Genomic DNA, 14608 nt, shown 5'->3' with positions numbered 1-14608 from the left:
TAATGTTTTGTTAAGTCTATTATGATGTGTGATTTATATTAGTTAAAGTTTAGCCACAATCTCCCCCTGTATGGAGAGAGAAGTTGTTTACACTGAGTTCTGTCATGCACATCTTCACTTCCTATTCTAGGTGGAGTGAAAATCCATCCCAGCTCAAATAATCCAATGAACCGACCATTGAGTTTACTGGCAGACAGCGGTACAGTGATGTCCCCATTTGGCCCAAATTTCCACTTCAAAATAATACATGTAATTCTGTTTGAGGTTTTGAAATTGTGCTGGATAAAGATGAATTGTCATAGTGTCACTGAGAGGGGCTTACCGCTGATCCTTAGCGAGAAAACAGCCGAAAGTCTTTAAACTCAGATGAATAAGATTGAGAGCAGGGAATCCGAGTAGACAAGAAAGCCAGCCAAGGCTTAGTCAAGTCATCGGATCTTGTGTGTCTGGAAGAGTTAAGACATTCATCAACCTGTTGTTTTTAATTTGCACAAGATAGCAGGATCACAGTGTTCACCGAGTCACTTAATCCGCTTTCTCTGCTTTCCATTGAATGTGGTTGTGAACTCAACAAGAATGAAGTCCTTAAGTCCACATATTTAGGATATTTTTTCAATGCATTCATCAAAGAAATCAAAAATAGCAAAGATGCATTAAATTGATCAAAACCTTTAGTAAATATGTTAAAAAATTACAATTGTTATAGAAGATTTCTATTTCCAATCTTTGAACTTTCTGTTCATCAAAGAATACTGGAAAAATGTTATAACCGTTCCCACAGACTATTAAGAAGTAAAACGGTTTTCCACATTGATGATAATAAATGTTTTCTGAGCAGCAAATCATCATATTAGAATGATTTGTGAAGGATCATGTGACACTGAAGACTGGAGCAATGATAAAAAGTAATCACAGAATTTCAGATGTGCCATGGAAAGCAGCAGCAGCTGAATGTTTGTCTTGTGCTTTAATGAATATTAATGTCCTTGTTTGCGGAGGCTGTGTTTGAGGCTTGAGTGCAGACTCTCATAAGCTTGTTTTCCATATCTCTTGATGGTCTCTTCTTCTGTGGAGTGGCACACATCCATAAATATCTGTCCTCCTATTGTTTAGCTATTAATCAGCACACAGGAACACTAGCGTTTCCACAGCAACTGCATTGATTAGATGCAAACCACCCTTCCCTTTCCTTGCCCTCTTCTTCACATGCTGCTGTGCAGCTGGATGAGGTACAGTGTTTCGCTTTCACCTGTAGAAAACTGCTGGTAGGAAGATTTATGTCGCTTCAACCTGCTGTTGTTCTGTTTCATCTAATGACAGAATATTGCTTTTCTGTTTCACAGGCACCATGACCTAGTGAGCTTTGTAAGGAGCGCTGTGGCTCAAAGCATCCTCTCTTTTGACAGGTAAATCGTCTGCTAGGACAGATTAGAATTAAAGGTATTGTTCCAGAGTTGTTGTTTTTTATATGAGCTAGTTGTAGATCTTTTTAATAACATAAACCGGTTTTCTTTGGTCTACAGATGATTTTGTAGATTTCATCCAGAAAGTATTTATTTATTTGAATGGGCAGTTAGGATTAAAATTAGAGTTGTAAATTTAATGGGGATCGATTTTTATGATTATTGCATGATTGTTGCATGAAGCTTTGTATTATACAAAAAAACACTTTTTATTCATTTATTTAATTTTTCTGTTTATATTAAAAATTTATAAATTCAACTATTTTCATGAATGTGTATATTGTTTATTTACAAATATTTTTAGAAGTGTGTGTGTGTGTGTGTGTGCATATATATATATATATATATATATATATATGTATAGCTTACATTGGCAAAATAATACACATACAGTACATGTGTGTTTATACAGTCAAACGAAAATTTATTCAGACACCTTTAACATTTCTCACATTATCAGATTATACACTATAGTTAGGTAAATGGTAATAAACTATGACAAGTTAAACTGTGTTAGAGCAAATTAATCTTAATGTCAGATAACTTTTATAGAAAGGTCTGTAATGAATAAGGCAGAATAGCTGTCAGCTGCTAAATGAAAGTACACAATTAGATAATACCAATTTACTGTAGGTCAACAAATTACCAAGCAATGCACAATTTTGTTCATTTTGTAGTGTTAAAAGATCAAATTAGCAATTAAAGAAAAAAATAAAACACTTAAGCAAAACATAGTCAGGTCAAAGTGTCCCAGATTTTTATCAGTTTTACTGGTAATCCACTGTATGAAGAATTTTTGGGTATAATCTGTCACAGTTTACTTATATTTTGCTATCCTCACTTAAAAATGAATTATAGTGTCCTGCATTCACTAGTAAAAAATAAACTAAAATAAAATAAAATATATAAAAAAATTATATCTGGTGTCAGAATAATTTTTGATGTATATGTGTATATGTAAAACTGTAGTATAGAAACTATATAACAAGTTTTTATGGCAGGCAAAAAAGTAATAATAACTGTGCCAAATGTTATTTTACCCTGGTTTTGTTTTATACACCGCACCACTCAAGTGCTCCACATCACATTGTAATAGCGTCACAAGAGCTTTTTATTTATGGTGACTGTTATAGAAACTAGACTTTTCTAGATAACCGAACAGTGGGTGGAGGATGTTTTGAACACTTGTGTGAAAGCCACGCCAACCCGTAATCGCTCACTGGCTGTCGTGAGACTCATGGCTTCAGAACAAAAGCACGCACCCGTAGGGATGCGCCTGTGCTTGTTCTCAGCATTGCTGAACTGAAGCCTCCAGAGAGAAGAGCACCACCATGAGAAGGTGGTGGGTGTTTTCAGAAACATAAGTGAAGCAAGAGTCTTCTCTCACAACAAAACAATCTCTCGGTCATACTTTTATGTATTTTATTTTTTCAGTCCATCACATTGCTCATAGGCAAATCTCCATCCTTCCACTGAGACTAAAAACTCTGTGAAGCAACCCAAACAGACTCAGGGTAGAATAAGCAGATGCTGTGGTTTTGCCAAACTCCAGTTTGTCTTCAGCTTGACATGGATGGATAGAACAGCCAAGTGCAGGATTAGTCTTAGACAGAAGCACACCTATAGCTCCACATCCCATCAGTCTTACGCTGCCTCTTTAGTTCTCATCCTTCTGGAAAGAGAGCAGACTGTGCACTCTGAGCAGACATCATGCATATCGAATTTATTTTATAGCATTCCAAAGAGAAGCATCTTTGTCTTCGCCCTTTCATTAGAAGAGCCTATGAATTTAAATGTAAGATTTTTAAATTCATTGTTAAGATATATTTGATAAAATAGCCAAAAGGTTTGAACTTCTGTATTTCTACTTGTATATTTGTAAACCCCTACAATAAGTTTTTTTTTTTTTTCATTGAATAAAAAATTTCTAACTAAGAAATGACATATGGAGACAAATAATGATAGCGCTTCATTACAAATTAGCTTTACATTTTTGGAACCATTCTTATCTATTAATTGAACTTCATATGGACAGAATTCTGTCTTTGTTACATATTTGCAGGTAATATGGCGCATACATCATGTACAAATATATAACACTTACATCATTTATTTTGTCTGTTTGTGTATTTAAGTGTTGTTTCAGAGTCCAAATCATTTTTGGAGCCACTGAATTGTGAAAATTTACATTCAAGTGTTTGCTAGTTATTTTTTTATTACTTTATATTTTTTGAAATGCTAAAAATAATGTAACTAAGACATATCAGTTCTGATTAGTGGTGGGCCGTTATCGCCGTTAACGTGCTGCATTAACGCGAGACTCTTATCGGGCGATAAAAAAAATATCGCCGTTAATCTATTCTCAAAGTTGGGTTGGGAGCTGGGTCTATACTAAGCGAGCTATGATGACTTTCACCTTGATATTTTATAAAACCGACTGGCTGAGGCCAGCCTAATGGACAGCGACACTGAACCGAGCTCTCTTCTGCGAAGTTCTCCTCAAAGTCCCTCCTGCACCGGAACGAACAAATACAAATCGCAGTTTGAAACAAACAACAAGATGTGAAAAAGCCCGATTCAGTACTCGCGGTGTTCTGGTGTTCAGGACTCACGCAGAGAAAGGCGTCTCGAGACGCTAAAAACAAGCATTTTCAAGTGTTTTGATCAAAATTATTTTTGCTCTAGTGCCGACAAATACATACAAAATATGTCAAAATATCCACCTTGGAAATTATGCTCGAAAAAACTGTCAGTTATTTCTTAAGTGAAAGTAAACAGTTGAGGAAAAATGGGATGTGTATTATATTGGATGCGTTCATCGTCTCTTAAAGTGACAGCGCCTAATTTAGCGACTGGCTGCTGTAATGTTAATCCAAGAAAATGAAAATGAAAATCACTCACTGCTCTTGACTACTTTGTAGTTTTAACAGTCAAACCAAAAATTATTCAGACACCAGATATATTTTTTGATATATATATATATACATATATATATATAGCAAAACTGTAATAATGTGAGAAATGTTGAAGGTGTCTGAATAAATGTAGGTTTCATTGTATATTTCATTTTTACATTGAAGACTATCCAGTGCTTTTTTACATTTAATTATTTAGTTTCTGTACCTTGACACCTACAAACTTGAAAAAACCTTAAACATTGTGTAAATAGCACAAATAAATAAAAATAAACAAACATACAAATTAGACTATTTCAAACAGGGCCCACTGGTACAACCTTCACCCGCTTGTGCAATGTGGAATTAGTTTACAGCTTTTTCAAGCAGTTTGTGATGCATTTTGGAAGCAGGAGATGTACATTTCTAATGCACCATATAACCCCCTTCTCAAAGACTTACTGTTTGTCAATTTTATTTGGGTAACACACATATCCTGAATGCCGTCGGCACAATTCGAATGAGCCATTTTAATCTTTATTAATCTAGATTAATTTCAAGATCACAGTGAGATTAATCAAGATTAAAAAAATGTATCTATGCCCACCTCTAGTTCTGATACAAATAAAGTTTCTTTGAAGCAGCTTTTTCTTTCATGAACTTTTTCTTAGTTTTAATAGACTTTGAAATTATAAACACAAGGTAGGTCAAAATACATTTTAGTTTTTAGGTATTAAGCCTAACTATAGGGTAAGTGAATGCTATGCATCACTAGTCTGCATGACTTTTAGCATAGACATACAGGCATTCCTGATATGTTGATCATAAATTTGCAGTGTGACATTGACTTGTACATGTCTTGAACTTTATGGAGCCCTGTGGTCATTTAAATATTTGCTTTATAAATCTCCATGTCTGAACCATGAAATGTGGTTACATATATTCCCGAGCGCAGTACACTGCAAAATTAGATTGAGCAGATATTACAGACAAAGCTGTCCTAAGTGGCCTTTCTGTGTACCGAGATGTAAAGCATCCATCAGAATAACACATTAAACAGCTGGGCCAAACGTGCTGCCTGGATATACTCCCATATAACTTGTCTTGGATTGGAGCCACAACAAGACTTATACAACTTGCACTTTTAAACATCAGCCATAAGGATTTAAGAGCTTTCTTTATAGGTTAACTGGGGGGACCATCAAACTTACTTGATTAAATGCATGGGAGTGGATAGTTCAAGGTTGGGAGATTGGCTGGTCAGATTCCAATCAAGAGCTTATTTTTAAGTTTACCATCACCAGTTTATAACACAATGTATCTTGGATCTCAGCAATGTGATACAAATGGATACATTAACCTCTGAGACACATTTCTGGCCCATTTAAAGTTTATTAGCAATCAACCACATACTAGTAAATTAGTTTTGCCACCACACCCCAACAACAACAACGTTAAGCTCCATTAGGGCTTTCTAATGTTTACAAGGGCTGCAAAACACTTGAATCCCTTTTGTTTTTTCTTTTTGTTTTTCTGGCAGAGTGTAGTCATCTGTACCGCTGTGGTAGGTTCCCTCGGAGAGACCCTTGCCTCTCCCCCTGAGAAAATATGGAGCCCCAGGAGAGTTTGGGAGTGGAAGGTGACTCGGGCGCACTGGGCGGGCTGGTGCCAAGCCCACGGAGCGAAGCAGTGACCCATGACTTGGAGGAATTGTCTCTGCAGCCCACTCAGAGTCTTCCACCCATTAAAGAGCGCAAGAACGGTGAGTAAGCCCATTTGGTCAGGGCTGTAGGCCATAACTCAGCTCCTGAGCTCCTATTTCCTCCTCATCCGTTAAACTACCGCCCTGATTTGACACTGAGAAAATAAGGCCTGCCAGAAGATTGAGAAATTTGTTTGCGGTAAGTCGTGGGGAATTACACAGGAATTGCTTGTGAATGCCAACATGTAATCATGTCTTAAGTGTTCCCTTTAATTCTTTTCCAAAGTGTTCTTGGCTCATGTTGGGGAGCACGACTGCTAAGATAATGTGATAGATTTTGCGTCAAATATGGTTGCCTAAAACCTCAGATATAGAGGATTCTTAGGCTTGCAGTCGTGTTATGGTTTTCGTTTGGCTGTAATTTAAAGGAACAGTTCATCATTCAGAAATAAGCATTATTTTATTCTTTATACAACCTCATTATGTTCCAGAGCTCTATGACTTTCTGTTTCTTTGTGGAACACAAAAGGTGTTTTTTTTTTTTTTTGTAGGATATCTTAAAGTAATGCAAAGAAATAAAAAAAACAGTAACATAATATTATGGACCATAGCGATAAGCTGATCATTGTTTTCATGCTATGGCTGGTAACAGATAAATGGTGAATGTTTGAATTCTTTACTATTTTGTGTAGTGTTTCACCATAATTTCACCAGTCAAATATTCATCCAAAAAAGAAAAATAATAATAATTCATCTTCAGTTTTGTAAGGCTGAAAAATGGATATTTACAGTAATTAGTTCTCAGATGACACGTTTGAATGTGTCAGTGTCTATTTCCTGCACATGAAGTGGACAAACTATATCAAAATATCAAGAGTCCGCTTATTGTCAAAGAATTTTACTATGACAGGTTTAATTTATTGCCTGAAAACATGATACTTGCAGCGTTTACGGTAAACAGTTACCCAATTACCCCAATTACAATGAAAACTAAATTTATGAATTTCCAATAATGACATACAATTATTAATTAGAAAAGTCCCTATTATTTAACCAGTTTGATGGCAATCTATGTGAATGAGGACCGGGTCTTTCGGGTTCACATTATGTAAAATAAAAAGCGCTCCATGCAACATTCTCCTAGTGCCTTCACGAGAGAAATAGCAATAGTTTGATTCATGAACAAATCGTTCTTTTGAGTCCTTTTGTTCTTTTCTGTGACTCCATCCATCATTTCAAAAAACCAAATGATTTGGTTCAATCAAGTCCCCATTAATTGTTTTATAGAAAACAGCAACTAGGCATTGTTCAAAATTCCTCTTTTTGCGCTCCAAGGAAGAAAGTCAGTCCAAATAGTTTGTAATGACATGAGGGTGCGTAGTTGGTTCTGTTTACTTTTGGCCATTTTAAAAAGTGATGTTGAATTCTTTGAGTCACTCTGATGTTGGCTTTCACAATCCTGTCCAAAGTTTAATCCTGGAAATATTTTAGTGGTACATGGACCCTAATGAGACGGCACTAAAGGGATGGTCCTGTGGGTGGAGTGGCACTGAACTTTTCCGAGCTACATCTCTCCGACCGCAAGAAATGTTCATATCACACTCCCTATGGACATCATTGCCCTTGAAAATTTCAGTGTGTCCTCGGGCTGCTGGGTAATTTAGTGCAGAAGGGAAGTAAACAGAGACCCCACCAGGGCATGTGTGCATTTCTGACCCCACTACATAACTATCTTCATCTCATTCTTCATGTCAATAGGCAGTTTCTCAGGGCTGTTGCATTGAAATAGACATGAAACTGTGACTCATTTAGACACTTCAATATTTAACACGACCTCAGAATTACCCTGTTTATTTCCTGACTTTTGCAAATGTCTTGAGTTGTTTTAATCAAGTGCTTGCTTGTACTGTATGCTACAACATTTGTGTCATGTCTCAGTGTCATGTGGTTACAGCCCTGGTACAAGGTGTATTTCATGAGAACATAATGTGCAACAGACCACCTTATAACATTCAGCATTTGCTGATAAACTTGAAAGAGACTCGCAGTAAATCCTAATACAAGGCATCATTTCTGCTTTTTATCAGCTTCGAGATACTAAGTTATGAGTTTGAGTAAATGCCATTTATCAGAATTACCGCCCTATTAAATACCTTTAAAGGAACACTCTTTTCTTGTATTTTCTTGTAATTGATTCCTGCTCGCTGCTGCCTAAAGATATTATGAACTCATAGAGGGTTTGTTGCACTGGTCTGAATCAACATGATCTGTTCCTGCTCCGACTGAAGGACAGACCGTACCCATCCTTCCTCTTTTCAACCCGCCCGCCTAGTGAAACTCAGCGTCACCACTCCTCACAAATTCCCCTACTGAAACATTTATGACTATGTTCCCACAACTTATCTGGAGACATAAATGCTATATTATATTGAGATATGAGTCTTAGCATACTCCCATTACAACTTAGTGAAAATGGATTGTGTTCATACTAAGTGTTCCTGTGGCTCAGTGGTAGAGCATTGTGTTAGCAGCGCAAAAAGGTTGTAGGTTCGATTCCCAAAGAACACATTAGGTAAAAAAAATGGTTAGTTTGAATGCACTGTAAGTCGCTCTGGATAAAAGTGTCTGATAAATGTAAATGTTATCTTTGGTTGTATCTGTTTGTCCAGTGAGTTCACATGAGACTATATTGGATGGGTTATTGCTAAATTATATTGTTATGGTTGGACACAATGTGTCACAATATCAGCCAAGACAAACAAATCTAAATTTAGTGGGTTTTATTTTTTATATATATATATATAATATATATATACATATATAAATTGTTTTGATATTTTAGTGAGTGATTAGATTTACACTGTGAAAAAGTGAATAAAAGTTGAGCTTTTAAACTAATTCCCTGTAGAACACAAACACTGCAACCGTACACATTTAGATGGATGCTTTTGGCTTTCGCATTGCATTTTTTTATATAATTTATCGAACGTTTAAATTTTTGAGCGTCCCCTTAAGGGTTCTGTTTTTCAGATAGCATGCCAAGTTAATAATGATATAACTCACTTTAGGATCATGCATTTCAAACATATCAAATATCATAAGTGATAAAGTAAAGAAACATTTTTAATGGGGTTAAAAGTGTCTCAGGACCCTTGCGTTCTGATCCACTCTGTTTAGATGTATTTAAAAATAGGAATGCATAGTATGTAAACACTTTGAAAGTCTGGTGACCTGAAACTTGATAAATTATTTAGGTCACACTTTATATAAGATGGCCTTAACTACTATGTACTTACATCAAATTTGTGCTCTGCATTTAACCCATCCAAAGTGCACGCACGCACACACACACACACACCGTGAATCATCATTTATGCTGCGGCGCCCGGGGATTCAGTGCCTTGCTCAAGGGCACCTCAGTCGTGGTATTGCCGACCCGAGACTCAAACCCACAACCTTAGGGTTAGGAGTAAAACTCTATAACCACTAGGCCATGACTTCCTCATTTTGCAAAACACTTCACTTCTGCTGCTGCTGGTGGAAAGGTTAGGCACAGGTTTGGGGGTATGGGGAGGTTAAAGGGTGAGCTAAGTTGTAAGGGATGGGTCAACAGTGTAAATAAATATAGGTATTTTAATATATATAAATAAGTAAAAGCATGCATGTACACAATAAGTGCACTGTACCAAGGTTAATTTATACAAGGTTAACCCTGCCTAGTTTAGATGTTTGAAAATTTAGAAAAGTAATCAAATTATAACCAGTTGCATTGATTTAATAAAGTAATTGAAATAGTTACATCACTTATTATATTTTGAATAGGGTAACTTTTAATCTGTAACCATTACATTTCCAAAGTAACCTTCCAACATGGTTTAGGAACTATTATTTGTCCACACAGCACACTCACTAAATATGTAGTTTTGCATGACCCTAATAGACTAAACCTTACAGGACCTCAGTGGGCCTGGGACTACGTTCCCTATTCCCCTTCCCCCGGGACGTTCCTGTTCCATTGTGTTTAATCACTTTAGCTGATTCAGATAGGCTTTGTTTAAATATTTTCTTTCCCTCTCTGCAATATTAATCTCCAGCGACTATGAAAGAAACATCCCTGGATGTAGATAAGAAATGTAATGGCATTTTTAGCTCGAATCCCCATGAGACACATAGTGCTTTATTAGAAAGGCGGATTGCTGAAATACAAATGAGAAGAGTGAAATGTTGACTCTCATCTGTAAACCCTGAATATGAATAGTTTATTTCCACACTAAGTGACAGAGTGAAACAGAGATATTCCTGGGGTGCTGCTTGGTTGTTTTTGTCATTTTTGTTCCATGACAACATGTTTACAAGAGGGAAAACAAGGTACAAAATTAATTTACTCTCTGCTAAAGCTGAAGTAGTGTATAATAGAATTATGGGAAGTTGTGGTTGTATGCGTATAGTTTTGTGTTGGCTTCCTCTTTATTGTCTAAGTTTAAGTTAGCTTTTGGACTACTGTTTTTTCCTAGTGTTCAGTGCTGTTAAGGGTTAACAGCTGCAGCTCTGTAGTCCCACCTCTCCTGTCAGTCAGTGACGGAGCCAGAGCTCAAGTGCTGCAGAGAGCACTGACTCTCGCTGAGAGCTACATACCCACAAACACTCACACAAGCAGTCTAGAGACAGAACCGGTGAAGAGACTTCAGTCAGAACGGTCTGGAATCAAACAACACGCTGAGGATTTCCCTGCCAGATATCGCCGTTTTGCCCCGGGCCTCATTTCCCACAGCAATCCATGGGACTCCAGACACAGCAGCTCTCCGGTCCGTCTCTCAGCTCCATGGCCTGCCTTGAAGTGGAGACCTTGAGTGTCTGCAGGGGTAAATGCAAATAGTTTGAAATCTTTTTTAAAATTCCATGTCAGCATGAATTAAAATGGGGAAGTTGATGCCGAACATGAGTGAAGGACACCGAATGAGGCATCTGGTAATTATTACTGCAGCAGATGTTGAGAAGATGTGTTATCAAAAGTCATGAGAAAGTGACTAAAGGTTTGGTTATGGTGAGGGTACAGGGATTTATTTCAGCTGTCTAATGTTGGTTTCATTTTTTATATACGTGTGTGTGTGTGTGTGTGTGTTTTGTATTGATATCTAGGTTTTCATTCAATCTCACACCCAAACATTACCTCAACGTTCAGTTAATTTAGCTGGCTAACCATGCCTGTTCAGGAAGTTTGTCTGCTTTTAATGCCTTAAGGGAGTAACACCTCTTCACAGGTTTCTTAACAATACGACTTTCAACTGCATGAAAATATTTCTGCACTGTTACTAATATACTGTTTCACTTGTGATAGTTTCAAGTGAGTTATTGGTCATTGGGATGATTCCCATGGGTGAACCATAAACCAAATGGTGTATTCGTTTATCATACAGTCTCTACAGTCCTCTGGAGCTCTGCGAGCACCCATGAAGATACAGCTGAAATATTTTTGCTACAAAAATGTCAACACAGTCCAGGTCAATGTCAGAGTGTTTCTTAAACCGCTTCAGTTAAGTCAACATTAATAGGCTCGGGAGCCATAACACAGCCCATTCATTTAATTTACGATAGCGTCTGGTTGCGTTAAGGTGCGGTCATATTAGCGAAATTTTGAGGTAAAAAAAAGTTCCATTGTTTATTGTCATCAATGAAGCTCACACGGAAGTCGCTTTTAAACCAAGCGACGTTCTGTAAGTGACAAAATTTTACTTACTTAAACCCTATTCCTATTGAAACTATTTGATTTCAACCACCACCAAAAAAACAATGTGACAACTTTAGGCTTGGTTTTGGATTTAAACCAAATCTTGAGAGGATTTTCAAGAAGTGAGACATACAAGGATCTAAGCTGCTGCCTTTTGTTGATTGTACAGTTGGAGAGAGAGGCCTGCAGCCAGATAAAGGTCAGTCAGGGTTCAGAAGAGAACATCAGGAATGACATCAGCTCAACAAACACTGGGATGACTGCAGGCATGTCATGTACCAGCGTACAGATGTGAAGATGATTATGGTATTACTCTTCCATCAAGCTTCATTGGGCCCATTGCTCTGAAAAAAAAAAAAAAAAGATGCTTGGTGGTGGCATGGATCTTGATTTGTAATGGATAACCGCTTTAATATTGAAACCCACCAAAGATCCTTCTGGCACAGATAATAATGGAAAACACGATCTGGGACAGAGTGTTCCAAGCTCTTGGGGGGGTTTAGTAGAGGCACTCGGTCCCCTCCTTCGGTCTGTCCACTCTTTATTCAGCTGTGAGACCGTATGTATGTGTTCACCATACCCCCCCAACCCCCTCCTCCAATGCCATTTCCAAACTCTTCTGTTTCCCAGGCCTTGTTCTCACAACGGCTGGGTTTATTTTAGCAGGGGTGAGTCAGACAGAGTGGTCGCTCTCCCAGGACTTCGGCAGAACTGGGTGTGCTAGGCCTCATTCTGCAGCCAATCCGATGGGCTCTGTGCTCCCAGTGCTGATGACGGGTGGAAGCGCAGGTCTTCTGGGCATATTCCACACTCCACTGTCCCATTTGTCACGATCAACTGCCAACCTCCTCTTAAAAATGTTTTGCAGAGGAGTGGTGTTATTCTCTTGAACCAGCATGCCTACGCTTGTGTGTTTTGAAATGTATAAACCGAGCCGTCTTGTTAGGCTGGTGAAATAACATTGACGGTGTAAGTAGTAGGCTGTGCATAACGGCCTGCATTTCACCTTTTCGCTTGTCTTTTTGATGTTCTTTGTCGTTAATGCACCAGTGCCTCCTCTTCCAAAGCATAATACCCTGCATTTTGCTTTTTATGGACCGCAAATCCAAGCCAAGAGTTCATATGACATCACCTCGAGAGGTTGATAGGACCATTGCAGTGTTTATTATTTTGTGCTTTGGACGCTGGCCTGTTGTTTATCACTTTAATAAACCGCAATCTGTTGTATGTTTGCTTTTGAGGTCAAAACTGTTGAGGTTTTTTTTTTAAGGCTTAATACTTGTTACTTAATACATTTCATTTCAAGTACAAATCTTGGGTTGACCTTCATCCCCAAAACATTTTGGATGAAAGATTAAATGTTGTGGATTATTTGTGATGTGTTAAGTTCTAATTTGATTTATAACCAGAAGCACCAAAACCAAGCAATACTACCACTATTTACTTTTAGCTATTAAAATTATGCATAGAATAAATAACTTAATACCACACATCACGATTTTGGCCTTTCTTTCTTTCTTTCTTTCTTTCTTTATTCATTTACTCTTTTATTGTTATTATTATTGTTGTAATACCCCATTGTATGTGGTGCTATAAACCTGTCAATCATTTTAGTATCATTGACATACTATTATAGTATTTATTATTGTTTTGAATTAGTTTTTATTTGTATGTTTTTGTTTTCATTTTATTTTATTTTTTATTATTTTGTTGTTTTTGTCATATTCATTTTTTATATATATATATTTTTTTTTTGTTGTCATTTTAAAATGTTTGAGTTATTCCAGTACAATACATCAATTTAAACTGAATGAAAATGAGAAATCTTAGCAACTAGCTGAAATTAAATAATTTTTAGTTTTTATATTCTATTTCAATTTTAGTTAAAGGGATCGTTCACCCAAAATTGAAAATTCTGTCATTATTTACTCACCCTCGTGTCCTTCCAAACCCATGAGATCTTTGTTCATCTTCAGAATACAAATTAAGATATTTTTGATGAAATCCGAGAGCTTTCTGACCCTCCATAGACAGCAATGCAACTGACACATTCAAGACACAGCAAGGTAGTAACAACAACGTTAAAATAGTCCATGTGACATCAGTGATTCAACCATAATTTTATGAAGCTACAATAATATTTGTTGTAGAATTGCATGTCGTTGTACTTTAATGAATGCACGTCAATGACTGACATGGAAGAGAAGAAATTATCTTCAAAAAATTACGGCTGAACCAGTTATGTCACATGGGCTATTTAAATGATGTCCTTACTACCTTTATGGGCCTTCATTTTGGTAATTTCTTAACTACTTTAAAATATCTTAACTTGTGTTCTGAAGAAGGTCTTTGAGTTTGGAATGACATGAGGGTGAGTAATTAGTGATAGAATTTTCTTTTTTAGGCTGAACTATCCCTTTTAAAAGTAGAAACTCATCAAGTTACATTTTTCTGTTTTTGCTTCCTCCACAGTGCTTCAGTTAAGACTACAGCAGAGGCGCACACGCGAGCAGCTCGCAGACCAGGGCATCATGCCACGTGAGTATGCATGCTTCATGGAAACCTAACGCTCAAATGTCAACTATTAATGTTTAGACAAATTCAGCCTGCATGCAGTTTACTTTCATGGAAAAAAAATCGGTTGCGACCGAAAAAATATGTTAATCAAATTATCTGCTTCCTTGTTGTTTTAACTCTTAAACCAGCATCAATAACAAAGTGCCACTTATATTATCGCCTAAGCTCTGTACACACACTATACTTATTCTTCATTAAGTGAAACACAATTACCTCCAGACACAATTTTTTGTAGATTACCCTT

General features: G+C 37.0%; 1 protein-coding gene across 3 annotated transcripts in view; it reads left to right on the top strand.

Moving 5' to 3' along the window:
- Nucleotides 1–14608, top strand: part of LOC127952422 (myocardin-related transcription factor B-like) — a 36395-nt gene that overhangs the window by 8921 nt on the left and 12866 nt on the right. The window contains exons 2-4 of one of the 3 annotated variants that reach the window (XM_052550847.1): nucleotides 1344–1406; nucleotides 5898–6119; nucleotides 14260–14325. In XM_052550847.1, coding sequence (XP_052406807.1) covers nucleotides 5966–6119; nucleotides 14260–14325 — 220 coding nt within the window. In that variant the 5' untranslated portion in view covers nucleotides 1344–1406; nucleotides 5898–5965. Of the gene's footprint in view, nucleotides 1–1343; nucleotides 1407–5897; nucleotides 6120–10779; nucleotides 10922–14259; nucleotides 14326–14608 lie in introns of those variants that run through there. The other 2 variants (XM_052550848.1, XM_052550849.1) reach the window with 2 other exon arrangements.

This window comes from Carassius gibelio, chromosome B3, assembly GCF_023724105.1.
Source record: "Carassius gibelio isolate Cgi1373 ecotype wild population from Czech Republic chromosome B3, carGib1.2-hapl.c, whole genome shotgun sequence".
NCBI lineage: Eukaryota > Metazoa > Chordata > Actinopteri > Cypriniformes > Cyprinidae > Carassius > Carassius gibelio.
This window is presented reverse-complemented; position numbering and strand designations above follow the sequence as displayed.